General features: G+C 33.5%; 2 protein-coding genes across 2 annotated transcripts; one reads left to right on the forward strand and one right to left on the reverse strand.

Moving 5' to 3' along the window:
- Positions 1 to 8,757: 8,757 nt before the first annotated feature.
- LOC141607732 (phytochrome-interacting ankyrin-repeat protein 2) lies at positions 8,758 to 12,602 on the forward strand. The gene is made up of 3 exons (XM_074427085.1): positions 8,758 to 9,524; positions 11,694 to 11,865; positions 12,124 to 12,602. Exons 1-3 carry the CDS (start codon positions 9,378 to 9,380, stop codon positions 12,330 to 12,332), a joined length of 528 nt encoding a protein of 175 aa, XP_074283186.1. The 5' UTR covers positions 8,758 to 9,377; the 3' UTR covers positions 12,333 to 12,602.
- Positions 12,603 to 13,880: 1,278 nt separating this feature from the next.
- LOC141607724 (F-box/kelch-repeat protein SKIP25) lies at positions 13,881 to 15,836 on the reverse strand. Its single transcript, XM_074427079.1, has one exon. The coding sequence runs from the start codon at positions 15,601 to 15,603 to the stop codon at positions 14,389 to 14,391; it is 1,215 nt and encodes a 404-aa protein (XP_074283180.1). The 5' UTR covers positions 15,604 to 15,836; the 3' UTR covers positions 13,881 to 14,388.
- Between the last annotated feature and the right edge of the window lie 4,367 nt (positions 15,837 to 20,203).

A 20,203-nucleotide genomic window follows, 5' to 3' on the forward strand; every position in this document is an offset into this window, starting at 1 on the left:
CACTAGTTATGAGTCTTTTGGTTTGTATATTATAGATATCTTTAGTTGAGTTGGAAGTGACTAAAACATGAATACTATTAAGAGAATTGACTTGGCTCCCAGCCATGTCAATTTTCAAACAAAATACAACGATTGTTTTTTATGGCAAAATATGAATCCTTCTACGTCTAACATGAAATAATGTTTTAGATAAAATGGGTACATAATCACCATTATGTAGATTAAAACTCAAAGCTATTAGCTAAAACAAGTACATAAGTCCCTCTTGAAGTGGCGGCTACCCTAGCTCCATTTCCTTTGTCGGAGATTTATATCACTCTTGTTTAGTTTTTCCACATTTCCAAGCCCCTGTATACAATTACAAAGGTGAAAACCACAACCGGTATCCCATACCCACGTTGAAGTGGATGTATAATTTATATCAATAACAACGATTTCGGAAGAAATAGTACCAAGTGGAGTGACAAGTCCAGCTTTGATATCTCCCAAATACTTTGGGCAATTTCTTTTTCAATGGCCCATGACATTACAATAATGACATTCCTCATAGGATTGGGCACCCTTCTTGGTCTTGGTTGTGGTAGTCTCACTATCCATTTCCAATTCATTATTAGGTTTGGGTTCCTCACCCATCTTTGCCTTCCTTTTAATTATACCATTACTCCTTTTAGTTGCAAGAACATTCTTGCTAGAACTCCCACTGAATTTAATATTTCTCCTTGTTTCTTCAAACAAGGATGCTTTGGGTTTAGTGAGATTTTCTTCACAAGATTTTCTTCCCAAAGTGGTGGGCATTAAAATTGGAGTGGGTGGTGTGGAGGTGGTAAAGAAGCAAAGATTTCCATCCTGACCAATGCCACAACGTAATTCTCTAATCGTATCATTGTCATACTCGGAGCATTTTTTATCGAATGATTGGAGCCATGAATTAATGGTGATTGCTGTAAGAGTATTAGATGAATCCATTGCGAATAAATAACTACAAAAACGGAAATGAAGGAAATAATAAACATTTATCATTTTAATAATACTTGTAAACAAGTGTTGCATTTATATAGTGACCTTTACCCAACTATTATAAATGATTCCGAGATCCAAATTCATATTAACTCGGGCATGGTGATCCGATTCATCCCTTATTAATATAACTCGATGGATTAACTCTTTAATCGATTCTACCTCTAGAACTCTCGGTCGATAAAAATTACCTTAATATTTATCTTTAGCCCGGAACACATGCGACTATGGTCACGAATACTTTCGTTGAGCTCAATCCAAATTTCGATGTAATAACATTTTATTACCCACTTACCCAACGTAACAAGTTTAGCACTCCGGTGAGCCGAGCCTACTTCCTTATGAAATTGGGACTCATGGTTTCTACTATTTAGTAAGGCTAATTTTCAATTATTAATTTGTGAGAAGTCGTATCAATTTATTATCTATCACGTTTTAAGTGAACTAAAGCGGTGAACTACGATAATTATAATTGACACGGTCGATGACTCGATATGAAATGCATGTGTTGTTATGGCGATTTGGCAATGCATGCAACATATTAAAATAAATGCAAAGCAATAAAAATAAATTCCTAATATGGCCTTCCTAAAAATAAATAATCTATTACATATTCGGAAACCAACTCCTTTGGTCCCTTGAATCTTCAAGTGGCACGCCTCCCGAGAACACCGTCTTCGTCGGAACACCTTTCCGAATGGCACCGTCTTGAAGATATTCCATAATTACAAATAATAATAAAAATACAAAGCTATTCCTATTATACATTTGTAATATGAAAAACTAGTAAAAAAATAAATAAAAGTGATACGTGATCACACTAAATTACAACCGAATCAATATTCCCTTTCATTACGGGTAATATCGATTAAAACTAAGGCCATACTAAGATAAAATTACATAATTCAAAATTATATATAAATAAAAGACATTCAACAATTGAAATATGCAGCATTATAATATGTATCTATCATGCCAAATTATGTGCAAAATCGCCCTATTTAACTTATATCGATTATATAACCGGTTTTATGGAAATGCGTGATCATAACTTCTTAAAATCACAAATTAACACTTAAATCACATTTAAGCTCGAGTTAATTATTCTAACACTCTTAGGACTCAAAAATTAGTCATCACTCAATTTTTGACAATAATTCAACTTGATTTAATTATATGCTCATTTTTTACCTTAAAATTATAACATTTATGAAATAAATCCAAATTAAATTATAATAATTTTAAAATTTGAATTTTAAATTTTTTAACATTCTAGAATAATTCCATGATACTCATAATGTCAAAAATCATGGTTAAAATTTTTGAATTAATTTTGAGAAAATATAGTTGCAATTTATCGGTTTTATCTCATAAAACATCTAAAGTATCCAAAAATTAATCCAATCAATTTTACAACTTTAGATCTGATAAGTGGGATACTTATGCAACCTAAAATAATTTTCTCATGCCATGTAATTTGTTTTAGCTATTTATGCTAAAATAGTCACTATTTATGCCATTTTTAAACTAAAAATTCATAAATCATGCAAATTGAAATCATTTTATCTCAAAATTTACATACAGTGTGTAAATCATGCATGTGACAACATAATAAAATCTCATGGCCTGATTCGAAGTTTAACTATATTTAACCATTTTACTTCTTTTAATCCATTTTTATCTCATAAAAATCATAAATCATGCAATATTAATCAAATTAATACTAGATTTTACACACAACTTGTAAAATATGCATGTGAGGTCATATAAAATTTTCAAGGTCAGAGAGTAAGTTTAACCATTTTTAGTCATTTAACCTCCATTTATGCCATTTTACCACTTAAAAATCATAAACCATGAAATATTAATCACATTAATATGATATTTTACATTCAGTACATAAAATATTCAATTGAGGTCATACTAAAATATCACGGCCAGTAGTGAAGGTTAACTTATTTTAGTGAATAAAAGTTCATTTTACTCATAAAAATGTAATAAAATCACTAAAAATCATTAAAATGAGCAATTAATTTCCATAAATCATAAAAATGACCTAAAAATATTTTAGGACCAGAATATATAATATGCATCATGATTTCGTGACTTACTCTTATAAATCACAAATTTTTAGTTTTATATGTTAACATTTTAACTCGGAAAAACAATAACCCGATTATGCATGCAACATCCTATGCTCTGATACCACTTGTTAGGTTCATATACCTATTATTGGACTCTTCTAATAGTGAACTAATTAACTTCTTAATTTGTGTTCTTTAGATCTAGTGCATGCATAACAAAATAAGAGATTAATAAGAAAAATAATATCCCTTACATTATTATTTTCGGATTTATGGGCACAAGTAAGGTCTCCTACCTTCACTTGTTCTTGAGCTATGATGAGTATTAGGATGATCCTCCAAAATCCCAATGTAGAGATTCTCCTCTTGATTGCACCCAAGATTAGCCCTTATCTCTACTAAATAATATTTGCTAGATATTTGTTTAGTAGTCTACCTTAAAATTGATTACTAATACTCATATATTACACTAATAATATTAGTAATATGATTAAACAATTTGGATTAAAACTTTTCAAGTTTTTTTCAGAAGGAAAACTAAGAAATAAGAGAGAGGTTTTTTATTGCATATCATAGAGAAAAAGGAAGAACAATTATGCACATCCATCTTAAGTGTGTCGTCCCATTGCTCTCTATATGAGCAATTTTTGGTTTTTCTCCTTTTAACTTATGCAATGTCCTTTTAGTAGGTAATAGGCTAACTTTAAAGTATGTCATAAGTTGTTGGAGAATCTTTCCAACAACAATATGACAAAACCTAAAAGAATCAAGCATCCTACCTCTCCATTTGGACGGTATACTTGATGTATATGGATCCATTTTTGTCTTATAATATTTGTCCCACAAATGATTATAAGTCTTATGTTTAATCAATACATATATATAAAGTAGAAACTTTTCAAGCGATATTAGAGAGTCCAACTTTTTTAGAATTCCTAACAAGACTAGATTTCGAAACATATTTAATAAAATTATCCTAATAAAAGTAAATTTCTTAATATTTTAATAAAGTTATCCTAATATAAACATATTAAATTTATTTTAATAATAAGATTATTCTAATATAAATAGGTGATACTCAAAATACACAATATAACCAATTATATGATATATTAATTATAATATATATTATTCATATATTATATCGAGTTAATTATATTTTACTCCCTTTTGAAATTCACATTTTTAAAATTATCGTACTCCCTTTTGAATTTTTTTGCTAAAATTACTCCGAAATTGCATTTTTTCCGAAAATTACTTCAAAATTCCAATTTAAGTGACCTATTTCGTTTGTTTTTGAACTTATTCCAATTGTGCCTTAGCCAATTTATACTTTGAAAGGTATAACTATGTTAACAAATGGAGGGAGAGTTCAAAAACAGGGAAAAGAAGTCATAAATTGAAGTTTTAAAGTAATTTTGGGAAAAAATGCAACTTAATGGAGTAATTTTAGCAAAAAATTTCAAAAGGGGATAATTTTTAAAATGTGGATTTCAAAAAGGAGTAAAATATAATTAATTCTACTATATCTTAAATTTCATTTGTCATACTAACTGAACAGTTAACTGAAACCTAAAAATGTATTAAAAGGTAACTGAAAATTAAGAGATGATAATTTAATTGATTAAGCCAAAAATGTTTGGCAAACTAACCGAAAGGTAGCTGTTTTTTTGGTAAAATGATATAAAAGGACATAATAAGTTCTCTGTATTTAATATTATAAATTGAATGAATAAAAAAACAGGTAACTTATTTCTCACATGCTCCTCTTATTTTGGTAAATAATTTATCTATCAAATAGTTACAAAAATTTAAGATAAATCAAATATTGCTCAAAAGCTAATTTCTTTGCAATAAAGCCTAAATATGAGACTTTTCATGATCTCTCAACCTTACCTCATATCTAATTAATTACTTCTTGATGTTTTTTTGCCAATATTTACTTATTTTGACCCTATTGTTAGTAGTTGATCTCAAGTTCCATTTTTAATGTTATAATCTCCACTATAGCTATTGGTTCAGCATAAATATTAGCAATTAGGCATTGTAACACAGGGTACATATATACTCCAAAATCACGAGGAACGGAATAAATAAGTAATTGGTTCAAAATAAATGTTAGCTTTCTACATAAGAATAAAAATTATTGTTAACTCTACAATAAGAAAAAAGAAAATTAATTTGATAAAAAAGGAAAATCTATCACAAGTGCCCAACTATATCGCATTTGTCTTGGATGTAGCAAATATAAATAAAGTTTTAGACTCAAACTGAATTTTAAATCGTGCCAACCATGAGTGTTATATATGGGGAAAATAATATCAGAATTATTTGAGAAAGTTATAGAATAGACGAGTACATGACATTTAAATGGAACGAAACTATTTTAAGATCTCCCAAAGTTGAAGCGGTTATGGTTTTGAAAATTTTTACTTGCGACAAGTAGGGGCATGTAATTTTTCTATTAAATACGGGTATGAGAAGGCGTACATTCGTCATGTCTTATCCCCCATTTGGCATCCTTACTTTTAGGCGTCGCTTTTGTTTTCATTATGCGAGATTTGGTCGGTATTTTAGTTGGTATAGACTTTGGGAGTAAGATTCATTATCTTTTAGGAATTTCATACTAAATATATTTCATCCTCTTCGCAATGCTCTTCCGTATTGCTTCTACACAATTGTTAATGCGGAAGTTTGATCATAATTTTCGACATATTAATGGTCAAAGTTATAAAAGTTTGACCTATAAGAAGCAAGGCGGAAGAGTTTAAGAAGGGGAGGGAGTATACATGATGAATTTTTTTAATATAACTCATAATAGTATGCTCTACCAAGTGCGGTATGTCGGTTACGTTGTAGAGGAACATTAACTCCGTAAGAGAATTATCTAACGGGACCTGTCTTATTATCAATCGCCCTAGAAAATTCATAGTAAAAGGGAAGATACTTACGGGTTCCAAAGTCGGCAAAAGGTACTGAACCCGATCGAGGATAGTAATGACTTCCTCAAATACAAAGATTCTTTTCGTTTTTAAGCAGAGACAATATACGTTGAGGCCATGCTACGTAGACGTGACAAATAGATTAGGTCGTGTCGGGTTGATGTGTCACATTTAAACGGATCACGAACTCTTTAACCCAAACCCAACCCAATTAAATCTCGTGTCGTGTTCGTGTCGATCCAGTTATATTAATAAGTCATCAAACCTCAACCATAACCCGTTAATTTCGTGTCGTGTTTTCGTGGTATGTCATATTTGGAAAGTGTAAGTATATTTATGTGAGGATCAAGAAAATTTGGGATTAATTTAGTAAATAGGTTATTCGTGTCGGGTTCGTGTGTAGAGTGCTCAACCCAAACTTACCCAATTAAATCTCGTGTCGTGTCCTTGTCGACAAACTTACACAAATGGGTCGTTAAATGTCAACCCAAACCCGTTAATTTCGTGTCGGATTCTTGTCGTATTTTCGTGTCGTGTCATTGTTTATCGGCTCTAATACTGCGCTATAACAATAAACAGGAGTTAGGGACAATCACTAAATCATGCTGAAATTTACCTGCCGAAACCAATTTTTATTAATGGCCAGCTTTATGTAGTTTTAAGAACAACCTTATCCGAGAGATTAAGGTTCTACATCGATGATAGAGACCAAATGTATCAAGGCCACAAAGACATTGTTTACAAAGAAGTTTTCATAATTTACCAAATTAAGATGTCGTATTATATATTTTGCATGGAGTTTTTAAGGATAAGTAGTCAAAGACTATTTCGGTAAAAAATAGATGGTGCTAAGACAATAAGAACGGTAACTCTATAATTCAGCTATATCTCTGAATGTTAGTATACAACTGATATAGTTAAATACCAAATGCCACAACGCTTTCGTTGCTTTTTTTTTGTTATAGGAACTGATGATTAATCTGTACTCATCTAAATCAACTGCTGAAAATTTTGTTTGCTTCTATTGTTAGCATAATTTGACTTTTTGTTAAATTTAATAGTTTTCTATTACCAGACCATGGTAACGTAAAACAACGTTTTAGCGGTGCAATAAAATATATACTACTAACTGACATTATTATACTAACTTGGTAACCCAACTATTTAAAAAATGACATAAACTACTAACTGATGTTGTCACAGATAATACTACTAGGTGCCCGTGCATTCTATGTAATAGAATCAGAGATATTGCGAGATGTTTATAAGGAGCAAATACTCTTAATTGTAAATAGTCAAGGTAAAATTATGTTGTAAGAGATCTAACATTTTCTTCCAATGCACTAAATATATATAATTATGATACCTGTTGTTTTTTGTAACATCATTCAGTTTTACGTAGTTGTAAGATAATTTGCAAAACTCATAAAGATATGTCTCCGTTATTAAGGGTTCATATTGGGGAGCTCCACCATGTTTATAAAGAAAGCGTTTTGTATTTAATTAAAAACTGGTTGTGCCTGTAACAATGAAAAAGTTAGCGACATACTTAGTGGTTGTTTGGTTACCCCTTCTAAAACACATGAATTGTAATTCATGTGATTTGCAAAATAAGTGGGTTGTTTGTTTACCCAAAATCCCATGAATTAAAGTTCCTAATTCCTCTATAATGGAGGAAGTTGCTTACCTAGCCTCCCCCTAGGTAAGTGATAATTCATATGGAATTCACTTCCCACATTCCAACGAAACAAATTTCCTCAATTTCATGTGAATTGCAAAAACATGTGAATTGATACTTCCTTGGAACTCCAATTTCGGTTGTGAACCAAACGACCCCTGAAACTATGTTACTTGATGTTATAATAAATGATGGCAAAACTTTTATGATAAAAGCACTAATAATTCATCGGTTATAATCTATACCAATCATGATTTTTTTTCCATCAATGACAACATAGTAGGACTTTTCTATCAACTTACGAATATATTTTTACAAATAATCCTAATGAGAGCCACGTGCATCGTACTGGCTTTTCAACTAGTTATGTTACATAATTAAATATTAATTTGATCATACAACAATTATGTGACAAATTAATAAACATATATTACACTCTCGAAAAGACTCTTTTACAAATTTCTTGGAAAAATTGAAAAATAGATTATCTCAATGAATAAATAAATATTTGAAATTAATTCTCTTAATTCTTCGTTTTGGTAAAACTATTTGGAATTAGTTGATTAAAGAGTAAATTATTAATAACTCCCTTTTAAAATACACTTTTTAAAATTTACTCCCTTTTAAAAAAAAGTTTAAAAATTACACCCAAAATATTGCAAAAATTTAAAAATTGCTACCAAACCCCTATATTTACATTTTTATGACAAAAATACCCCTTATTTTTAAAAAAAAATTCATATTACTACCCAACTCCATTACAACTATGCCCACCCTTCAACCACCCAAAGACTCCACGGCTAACCACCACAATCCTCCGCCAAACTTCACCATCGTGCTCGTCATATAAGAAATAAAATAAGGGGCATTTTTGTCATAAAAATGTAAAAGTAGGGGTCTGGGAGCAATTTCTAAATTTTTGCAATATTATGGGTGTAATTTTTAAACTTTTTTTTTAAAGGGAGTAAATTTTAAAAAGTGTATTTTAAAAGGGAGTTATTGATAATTTACTCTTGATTAAAATAGGAAGTCGGAGAAAAGTCGTACATTGTAAGCATAGATATTCTTTCGACTCCAAACGGAATAACCCCACACAATTCACCCAATCCATCCTCTCAATACCCTCTTCGACCATCTTCTTCGTCATCAACCCCTACAAATCCCCCAATTTCCACTTCCCTCTCAATCAATCCCATATGCTTTCCCAAATTGATCGAGGGTTTGTTTAATTCCCTACTTTATCTCAATACCCTTTTCCCTAATTTTACTATTACTCTCTCCTTTCGAATTCTATTCAAATTAGGGTTTTGCTGGTTAAATTATAATGTTCATAATCTCACTGAATTCACACGTCACGGCTTCTCTTTCTGAAAATCCTCGTGTTTTCGGCCCTGGTTTGAATCCTTTTGCTCCTTACAACATGGCTAATCACTCTTCTTTCTCTCGCTAATTTCAATTTCCAGTTTAATTTAGGGTTTCTTTCGTTACGTTTAATCGTTTAGTTTCGTTGTATTGAGTAATTTTCATCTGGGCATCCGTCAATTTCTCAACATTTAGTTATACAATTAGTCGAATCGAAGAAAGTGTTGTGCTAATTGTAGAGAAAAGTTTGGTGATTGATTGGGGGGTTGAATTTATTTGAGGGGCTTTGTAACAATGATGATCATTCCTCGTGAAGAGGGGAGATCCGCTTTCGCTGAGCGGAGAATGTCGAGGAGACGGTCGTTTCGACATGCTTTTGATACTGATGATAGGGGTTGGACTCCTCTTCACATTGGTGCTCGAAAAGGCGATCGTAAGGAGGTATATAATCTTCCTGCTTGCTTCCTTTTCGCCTCATAGATTATCCTTTGTGGAATTTTACTGAATTTTTGTATTTTATGTGTTCAGCATTCTGGTACTTGGGTGATGGTTATTTTATTGTTCTTATTAATTAGTATGCTTGCGTGTGTATTTGCCGTTGTTTGATTTGTAATCGTGCGCGTTTGGCTTATTTACTGAAGTTTGAGGGTTGGCCCTATACTGCTCTGTTAAGATGGCGTTGTGCTTAGAGGTGGCAATTATTGACACGACCCGAAAACACGACACGAACCCGACACGAAGTTAGTGGGTTCGGGTTAAGACGTTGTGACCCATTTAAGTAATTGGGTTGACACGGACACGACACGAAACTTAAATGGGTCGGGTTAGGGTTGAGCACTTTTGACACGAACCTGACACGAATAACTCATTTACTTAAAAGTGTCCTAATATATTTGAGTATATTTGGGTTGAATCAATAACTCAATCAAACAACTTAAAAATAAACATTTCCATTCGTTGTTTTTAGGATAATAGGGCTATAAAGCTTACTTTATGTTATTAGTTTATTTGGTTAAACGAGTTAAGTGGTTTAAAAATGACCTGCTAAAAGATAAATGGGTTAAACAAGTCGGGTTGGGTTACAGAAAAATTAAATGGGTTGGGTTAGGGTTGAGACAAATGACCCATTTATGTAATTGGGTCGGGTTAGGGTTGGGGTAGTTATGACCCGTTTAAAATTGACACGAACACGACACGACCCGATCTGTTTGCCAGGTCTACTTGTGCTTATATGGTAATACGGGCTATGCACTAATGTTGCTCATACTTTTTTATTTTACTGTGATAAATTATGTTTACGGAAGAGGGTCTTATCGGGGATGTTATGGGTTTTAGAAGGTATTGAAGGCATTGTAATTATTTTACTCTTGGTTATTACGCAACTTAGTTGTTGTCGCTCTTATTCTATAATTGACGCTGTTGATTTAAATGCACTGCATTGCCTTTTTGGGACATTTAATACCTTACCCACAAAACCACTCTCACGCGGGTGTGAGCCAAATTCCTTTCACATATTTTTAATCTCATACAATTTTGGTTCAAAAGCAATAGTGAATTCAAGTGAATGGATGGGGTATTCTGATTGATAATCAAGCAAATTTTGTTTAACTCTCTGTCCTTTGTGCTTGTCCGAAGCCCTGTATAACATTAAGTGACTTGATATAGCTAGAATAGATGTTGATTTCTTTTATTGAGCTGTCAAATTGCTTATTGCTTATTAAAGTAAGGTTTTAGGAAAATAAGGTCTTAGAACATGTTTAATGGAAGGTATTTTTTGAAAGTCTCCTAAGCAAACTAAGCTGTTAGAATGCTTCAGGGAGCACTTATTCTAGTTTTTGCATGTATCTCCAGCACTCATGGTAATGGTTGCAATCTATGACATCAAATCATCAAATCGTCTATTTGTTATTGACATCATGAGATGAATAACATTTTTGTTAGGATTGGCATATTCATCATTACTGCAATTTGCAATGATGTGAAGTTGTGATCTGAGCATTTTTTTTTTTCAATCTGTATGGTCTGAGTTCCAACTGTGGAAGAGAGATTTCAGACCTCTAGGGTGGTGTGTTACTGATTGGAGTGATAGGTTCAAGGGGGAGGCCTAGGTTAATTTAGTCACTAGTCTAGAAGAGTATGACTTTGAAACTCCTCCAGGCCTTGGGCCTTGTGTTCTTTCATGTAGAGTAAGGAAGTTTGGTTCTTCGGATGAGAGATATAAGTTCATTGACGAATTAATAAGGGCTAAGGTCTGGAAGACGGGTTTTGGTTTGAGTTATCTTCTTATGGTCTCGATGTTCTTAGAACAATATATATGAATAATTGTGGTATATCACAGTTTTAGGTTCTAATGTCTTGTGATTACAAACTTTTAGTTGGGCTTTTCATCAAAATGACGTAGGCATATTGTTACTGCTACTATAACAAGCTTAATTGATTTTTACACGTGTATATTTATTTTTAAATACCAGTTGAAGTTTGGTTCTTAAGGAGCTTAAAGGCCTCTATGAGTCGGAGTTGAAGGAGGATTTCTCTGTGCATGATGTGTTTTCTATGTACATCCTAATTTGTTCATTCTCACCGTTTTGGTTCTATACTTCTTTATCTCAGGTCAAACGATTACTTGATGAAGGGATGGATGCAAATGTTGCTGCTTGGGGTCCTAAATTGCAGGGCGTCACCCCTCTTCACCTTGCTGCTGAAGGTGGCCATATTAAAGTCATGGATGTACTACTTGAACATGGTGCCAATATTGATGCCCGAACCAAGGGGGCTTGTGGTTGTAAGTATCTTTGGCCATGGACAGTCGTTTCACATTTTTTGCCTAATTATTTTTCGAGAAAGCAGCTAGAGAATACAGAAAATCTTGTTAAACCCTGTATTGAAGACAACTTTACTCATAAAAAGGTGCTTTTTATAGAGTTATGTTGGTTAAATAACATCAGATGGAAAGCCCTCAATCAGTATTTGAATGAATGAATTAATTATATGGTCGCTACTCTAGTGATTTTCTGGAGACTCATTAAATGTTTGGTTTCAGGGACACCCCTACACTTAGCAGCAAAGGAGAGAAACAAGAAAGCTGTGAAATACCTGGTAGAGAATGGTGCCTTCTTGCCACCTGATATAAGCGACACTAGATTTAACCCACCGGTGCACTATTGCCAGGGCCTTGAATGGGCTTACGACGAGCTCAAGCGTTTGCATGAAAGTTCCTCATCATCTGGTGAAACTTCCTCTGAGAACTAAACACTCCTTTTGCTCTAAATATTACGTAGTACTGTGTATTCTGTAATGATGTCACTATAACTCTATAAGTCAACAATTGGGGGGTTGAAACTACCTAAGACTGAATGTTGCTGTAATTCGTGCTCATTGAAGCACTCGGTATGTACCCAGATATTCTGGTTTTATGTCATTCACAAACATTTGCTGTGACAGGGTTGTGTACTTTGTATTAATGTAGTGTGTACTTTGTCTTGAGCAACGTCTTTGTATGGCATAATATTTTTTCGTCCAGGATGAAAATTGCATCTGATTTTGTTGTCGTTGATCGAAGAGGAAAATAGTATTCCCTACATTTCATTTTTATTTACCCCTTTTCTATTTTGGGATGATTAGCTTAGACTAAAAGGTGTTCTTAAATACGATACCAAATTTCTTAAAAAGTTAAAATTAAAAAAAAAACACTAAATAAATAAAACCTTGGAGGCAATACATAAAAGGTTGGATGAAATCGACAAATGATGTTACAATTGACGAAACAAATAAAACCTTTTTTATTATATCGTTGCTTTTTCACATTATTTTTTGAGGGGGTCTTGGATGTGATGGAAGTTTTGAATTGAGATGAATTTTGTTTGACCTAACACCTTCAATTCGATGATCCAGTATCAAGTGCATCACCATACGGAGAAGTAGAAAAGGAGCTGCTGTTGTGCTAATTCATTATCTCTAATATTTGTTTGCGATTTGGGAACTAATATGGATTTTTATTAAGTTAAAATGACATTTAAAACGTGGGTCTCAACTCTCAATATTATTGGGATGCCGTGGGTTTGATGGATGATAGGATAACGGAATCTTGTGGATGATTCAAAGGTTGATCTAAAAACAAAAACGTAGCTTTAATCCTTAATGTAGGCATCATAAGTTAGTTGAAGAAGATAACATTTAACTGATGAGATGTAGACATGTAGAGACCTCTACTATTGCTTCTTTTACACTGCAATACTACTTATTATGCCTCAAACCTAGATGTTGATTGCTTCTTGTTGATAAAACCACTTGGCAATGTCGATTTGGAATTTAGTCCCCTAACTGAATCCGTGACAAAATTAGCAACCTAGGACGATTACATAGAAGCCATGTTGAAGCTCGAAACTGATAGGAATTTGATGGTGGTGAAGTTGAAGTAAAACAGTATTAACCAAAGTGATGTAAATTTTGATTAACATGTTTAGTCTAAATGACAAAATGAAATGAAATGGAAGTACGAAATAACGTCACAGCCTCAATACCCCACAATCCAAAAACAGTATTAAATACTTGGCATGTGACATAAAGAGCAAAAATGTTTGTACTAGCCCAACAAATGTGAAAGGGAACAATTTGAGTTCATTCCATGTAACAACATTACAGGTATTACTACTGTACTATGCATTTCTTTTAACCTTGGGCGGGGCAAGTCGGGAGGCCTATGAAAAAGACGATGCAACAGCTAGACTGATCCGCTTAATTGGCTAGCTCTATTTTCGATCCGACATGAATTTTTGTCAAATAAGAATATCTAAGATATTTTATTCCTGAAATCCCCTTGTCAAAATACAAACAATTCTACTTTGTCCCACACTCCGTCTCATACCAACAATCAAATACGCAGTATCTAAAGCAAGATACGGAGTACTCCATTGTAGATTGCTGACAACTTTTAAATTTTAATTTATTACAATATTCCCAGAATAGTATATTTGCATCACGTATAATATATTTCAATATTCAGTTTAATTACATCCACCAATAAAACAATTTAAAAACAAAAAAAAATTCATTTTCATCTTTTCTCAATTACTCCCGTATGTTGGAAGCTTATTACTCCCTCTGTCTCGGTCATTTGTTCTCCCTTTCTATTTTGAGGTGTCTCATTCAATTGTTATCCTTTCTATTTTAAGAATGAACTTAATGAGCAATTTTATGATTCACACTCAATTTATTCCACGTGTAATTTAGTAATTGGCTCCGTCCTCTTTCTTTGATCTTTGTGCCAAAACAAAAGGACATTAATTGACCGGGACGGAAGGGAATATTACTCTACCAAATCCACCTTATTAGTAACACCACTCATCCTAGGCAATACATGGACCGCAACCGCATTAAACCCACTAGGTGGCTGAACCACCCAAAACCTAACCGGAGCCGCAACCACATCCACAATAAAAATCTCGACACCGTCTCGACAAACGACGCATACCCGGCCACCACGAGCAGACATTTGCTTAGCACCACGCAACCTCACATTTTCCACTACAACCACCCACACATCCCTCACCTCATCATACCTCCTCAATACCCCCTTTGAAACATCTACCACGTAAATCACGTCCTCTTCCATCGCCGCTGCTGGTCCTCTCCATCCGCTTACCATCCCCTCCGACATCTCCCTCCACTCGTCCTTCTCTTCGTCGTAAACCGCTCCTTGCTTCGCCGCGTCTCCTTTTACGTTCACCATGCATAGCTTCCCTCTCCACCCTACCGCCTCTACCGACTCCCTCGAAAACCTCCCGTCGTAAAGCTGCCGTACTTTTCGCCACCGACCGCTGTCACCGTCGGCGGGGATATCCCACTTTTCAACCGCACGGGCGATGTCGGAGGAGAAGTGGGACCCGACACCGCTGGCGAGGTAAACCTCCCCGCGCAGTGCGCCAGCGGCACACCAACGTCGGGGGACGGGGATGTCAGGGCCGAACCCCCAGTGTTGTCCGCTCCGGGAGAGCGGGTCGAACACAAGGGGTCGGGGGAGGGCGGGGAGGAGGTGTTGGGTAGTGGCCGCAACCAATATGAGTCTGTCGCGGACGGCGACAGACTGGATAGGAAGGTTGCGGGAGATGAAGGAAGGATGGCGGAGGAGGAGCTGTAGTGGGGGATCCGGTGGCGGGGGAAGATCACGCCAGCGAGAAGATATAGGATCAAAAGCAGAGAAATGAATTGGAGTGACATGCTGAGAAGTAGAAGGGATTGAAATAGGAGTGAAGATAGTATAGAGGGATAGAAAGGGAGGGAAAAGAGGAGAGTAGATGAAATTCCTCCAAGAAGGGCAAACTGGGTATAGAAATTTGGGGTGTATTTTTGTAAGAAACAAGTGTGCTATATGATCTGGTAAACCAGGAATAAGTTGTTGTTCATCATCATCTTCTTTTTCTTCTTCTTGGTTATGTTTGTGGTCATGGTCATGGTCGTGGTCGTGTTTGTGTTCGTGTTGGTGGTGTACATTTTGGTGGAGTTTTGGGCGTTTTCTAGACATGAGAAGGATTGAGAAATGGGATCTTTTTGGGTATTCTTAGGTAGTTAAGCAAAGTGGGGAAAGTGAGAAAAGAAGGGTGTGGTATGGGTGTGGGGGGTGTTGGATGGATAGATATGAGTGGAGGAGGAGGAACAGGGGAGAAAGGGAGAAAAGGTGGGAAAAGATAGTGAGAAGGACAGGGGTTTAAATGGGCAAATCAAGAGGAAGCATTGTCATCTCCAACTTGCCTTTTTGTAATTTTCTCATGTCTTTATGCTTTGAAAGGACCAGGTCACGACGCCTCATAAAGGTCTTGCTTGCCTTTTCATCCTTTTTAGATTTATTTCCTTTTGCTTTTCTATTCTTTGTTTCTACTCCCTCCATTCAACTCCACTCTACCACTTTATTTTTTTACGTTTGTCAACGCGTATTTTACGCGGTAAATATTGTTAGCTACGTATTTGCAAAAATTATAAAAGTTAGATATTTTTAATGTACTTGGAAAGACGAATCAAACAAGATCTCACATGAATATATTTTCACTTATGTATTGAGAGAAAATCGAGATTGAATGTGCACATGTAAATAGTGTCGAAAATAGAAATAGGTAGAGTGGAGTTGAATGGAGGAAGTACTTTACAAATAATTGAGTTACTATAGAGACTAAGCCTAGCAAATGGCTCGTCGTGAGAGACGGAAGTGGCACGCGAATCGATGGATTGGCACACCCCCATTACAGCTCGACTGCTCGTGACCCATTTTAGCACGAAACGGATGCAACACGGTACGACATACCATGGGTTGTGGGTCGTGTCTGGGTCAAAGTTTGAGAATAAAAAGATCGTGCCTAGCCAGAGCACGACACAACTCACCTAGATCGTGCCTAGGAATTGCTTGTGCACGCCCAAGCACGAGACGACACGGCACGCCATTGGCTGTCAGCCGTGCTTGGGCAACACGCTACGGCATGACATAAAGACACTTTCTCGTGCTTGGGCCGTGTCATTTTCTTCTTCAGGCACTGTGGGCCGCACAAGGCACGACCCGCACCGCCCACTTCCATCATGTAGTCTTAATTTGGTTCTGATCGAATTGGATTATTTTAGTATTTGAATCTGTTTTGTGCATAATTCGCGTTAAAACTGATTTTTTTATCTAACTGTACTGATTCTTTATTTTAATGTAGATAATATTGTGATTTCAAATAATACTGGTTTAATTTGAGTTGTTTCTAATCAGGTGCTTTTGGATCGAGTCATTCCGAGTCGGGTTGATTATAACTTAGCAAACCTCGTATCAATTTCGAGTATTGCAATTTGGGTCACGTATTGGGTCTGTTGGATCGAGTTAGGTTTTTAGATCCATTCTAGACTGTAGACTTGAACAAAGAGTTGTATTCAATGTACACATTCAAAGAAAAAACATTAGCTAAGGGCAAGATTATTGGTAGTTTTGAGATAAGACTTATCAAAGTCTTAAGACAAAATTCACTCAAAACTACCAATAATCTACCAAAGTCCTGAGAAAGTCATAACTTGAGTCTTGGAAATCCAAGATTCAACTTAAGACTCTTGTAGAGTCTTAGCACACTTTATTAGGCATTTATTCCAATTAATAATTGACATGTGTACCTCTTTTTTTTTTTTTTTTCTTTATAAGCTGAAAAATAAAGTAGGGTAAAAAGTAGAGTTTAGGATGAGTCTGATTGATAATGTATGAAGTCTGAGGTAAGTCTGAAGTGAGTCTGAGTAGTATAAAAATAATAAAAGTTAATGAAAAGCTACTACTTCCTCCATTCAACTCCACTCTACCTATTTCACTTTTGTACACTATTCACAATTGTGTGTTCAATTTCGATTTTCTCTCGATACGTAAGTGAAAATATATTCATGTGGGATCTTGTTTGATTCGTCTTTACGAGTATATTAAAAATATCTAACTTATATATTTTTTGCAAATACGTAGCTAACGATATTTAACGCGTAAAACACGCGTTGACAAACGTGAAAAAAGAAAGTGGTAGAGTGGAGTTGAATGGAGGAAGTACTTTTTAAGACCCAAAAAAGTTTGATTGATAATTTTACCCTAGGGTATATGACATTAGATCTAGGAAAATGATCATTTTATTCTGATTTGACCTTTAATATAAATGATGCTCGGGTAATTTTCAGTTGTCGTTTGTTAGATAATTTCAATTTATATTATTCGGCCTAGGAGCGGACCTAGGATGTAAAGTTTTGGGTAGCAAAAAAAAAAAAAAATCTAACCCATTTATCTATAAATTTTAGGATCGAGAAAAATATAAATAAGCGTACATAATAACTTAAATAGTTCCCAACTAAAACTTTAATTTTTATTACTAATTTACTAATTTATTTTTGTATATTTCACCCATTTATCTTGCAATTTAGCGAAATTTTATTGCAGTTATTTTATGTATCTAGAATATTTCAATCTTGCTTTGTAAAACATCACAAAAAATAAACTTTATACAATAAGTTTAAAGAGCATAAAATTGTGGTATTGAATGTGAATCGAACTTGGGCTATAAGGAAAAAAACAAAGTCTTTCCCACTGAACCACATAATGTTTATGGTATATTTTATGCGCTAATATTTACTTATCTACTATTCAGCAGTATTTGAGGTAGAAAAAATCCGCCTCCTTAATCAAATTTTTTACGTTTGAGGTAGCGACCGTTACCCTTTACTACCAAATGGGTCCGCCCTTGATTCGGCCCGATTGGATTAGTTTGAGTTATAGTTTGGAACGGTTTTATATAATAAAGCAACTGTTTTTATTAGTGTGGGGAAGATGGGATCATGTTAGGCTGAATTATTTTGGATTGATCATCTTCAGCTTTTGTACTATTTACTTTAAATAGGGTTGGATTGGATCAGGTTATATGAATATTTTCAAATTAAAATGAGATTTCTACCATTAACTCAATAATATAATAACTAGTTTTGGAGCTCGTGAAAATCACGGGATCGTAAATAATTTATTGTTTTAATCAGCTTAAAGATTATGGACTATGAATTTTTATCTTCCAACAAATATTTAGGTGTTATTTTAAGTTCTCTTTATTGATTGAATAAATTATAGTGTTTAGACCGACAAAATAAAATCTCAAAGGTGTTTAAGGTAGACAAGTAGAGATATTGTGATAACACAAGAGATGATAATCGTAGACAAAATAAAATATGGCAATGTGTATAGGTAGCATAAATGAGGAGGGAAGCCAAAAATTCATCATTTAAGAAAAAAGTGATATGCTAAATTAGTAGAATGTATTAATTATTAATAGGTATAAAGATGAGATGAAACTAAAAAATTTATTACATTTACATTCTTTTGTCACATTAAAATTTGTCATTTTAAGTACCATTTAATTAAATTGTATAGATTTATTTATAGATGAGTGAATGAAATCAATGCCATGTAACTATAAATTGATAATCCACGTCACACTAAAATTTCCATGTTACATTTAATTAAATTTGTCATTTTAAGTGCCCCTTTAATTAGATTGTATAGATTATAGATGAGGTTTTAGGGCCGCCGCATGAAACTTCATAGTGAAAAGAGTTACATATTCAACTAATAAAAAGTTGCTTAAGGTAATATTTTTAAATTATGTGAGTATGTATCATCCTCCTGCAATTTGAAACAAAAATAATAAAAAATAAGATTCTAATTAATTCAATATACAATAAAGAAAAAAAGTAAAAAAATATTCTAGTTATCTATGTAAACTTTACATACCAATTTTTGAAATAAAATGAAAATTTTGATTGTTATATAATGGTGAGGGGAAAGCAAAAAGATCATCATTAAATAAAAGTAATAAAGTTAAATAAATAGGGTAAATTTGATGATCAAAGTTATGAGAGGGAGATAAAAAGTTTGAATCAATTTTTTTTAATTTATTTTGTATGTTTGAGACTTTATATTTTTTAAATTTTTTTATTAATAAGCATGTGACACATGATAATAAGAAATGAATTTTTTTTATGACACATGGCTTAGTGAGATGATTTAGTGAAATATTTAGTCTTACCTTTTTATAATATTGTACTTTACATACCAATTTTTTGAATAACATGGAAATTATGATTATTGTTATATAATGGTGAGGGGACAACAAAAAGATCATCATTAAGAAGATAATAAAGTTAAATAAATAGGGTAAATTGATAACCAAAGTTATGGGAGGGAGATAAAAGGTTTGCATCAAATTTTTTTTATTTTTTTTTTGTTTGCAACTTATATTTTTTAATTTTTTTTAAAAATTTATGAATGTGCTGAAATATAAGGTTTTATTTGTCATGTTGAATCAAAGCTGGTAAGAATAGAAACTATACATATATGAAAATTAAAGGGTTAAACAAATAAAAAAATGAAAAAAATAAAACAATAGGCGAAAGTAGTAACTTACAACATAACAATAAAGCGTTCATATCAAAGAAGATCATGACATTGAATCCTATAAAACACAACAAAATAAAGAGGTTACACTTAATTTACTAATAGAAATGTTAAAAAAACCATAAAAAAAAAAATCAATACCAAGATATACACAAAAGATATGTAATTTCACTTAAAGAGATGAAGTGTATAT

This window comes from Silene latifolia, chromosome 1 (genome assembly GCF_048544455.1).
Source record: "Silene latifolia isolate original U9 population chromosome 1, ASM4854445v1, whole genome shotgun sequence".
NCBI classification, from domain to species: domain Eukaryota; kingdom Viridiplantae; phylum Streptophyta; class Magnoliopsida; order Caryophyllales; family Caryophyllaceae; genus Silene; species Silene latifolia.

Excerpts from the sequence above, each read along its gene's own strand:
- LOC141607732 (XM_074427085.1), top strand. The coding sequence starts at position 9,378 with ATGATGATCATTCCTCGTGAAGAGGGGAGATCCGCTTTCGCTGAGCGG. Across the intron at positions 9,525-11,693 it reads GAAAAGGCGATCGTAAGGAG|GTCAAACGATTACTTGATGA; the intron begins GTATATAATCTT and ends TCTTTATCTCAG. Across the intron at positions 11,866-12,123 it reads AACCAAGGGGGCTTGTGGTT|GGACACCCCTACACTTAGCA; the intron begins GTAAGTATCTTT and ends GTTTGGTTTCAG.
- LOC141607724 (XM_074427079.1), bottom strand. The coding sequence starts at position 15,603 with ATGTCTAGAAAACGCCCAAAACTCCACCAAAATGTACACCACCAACAC.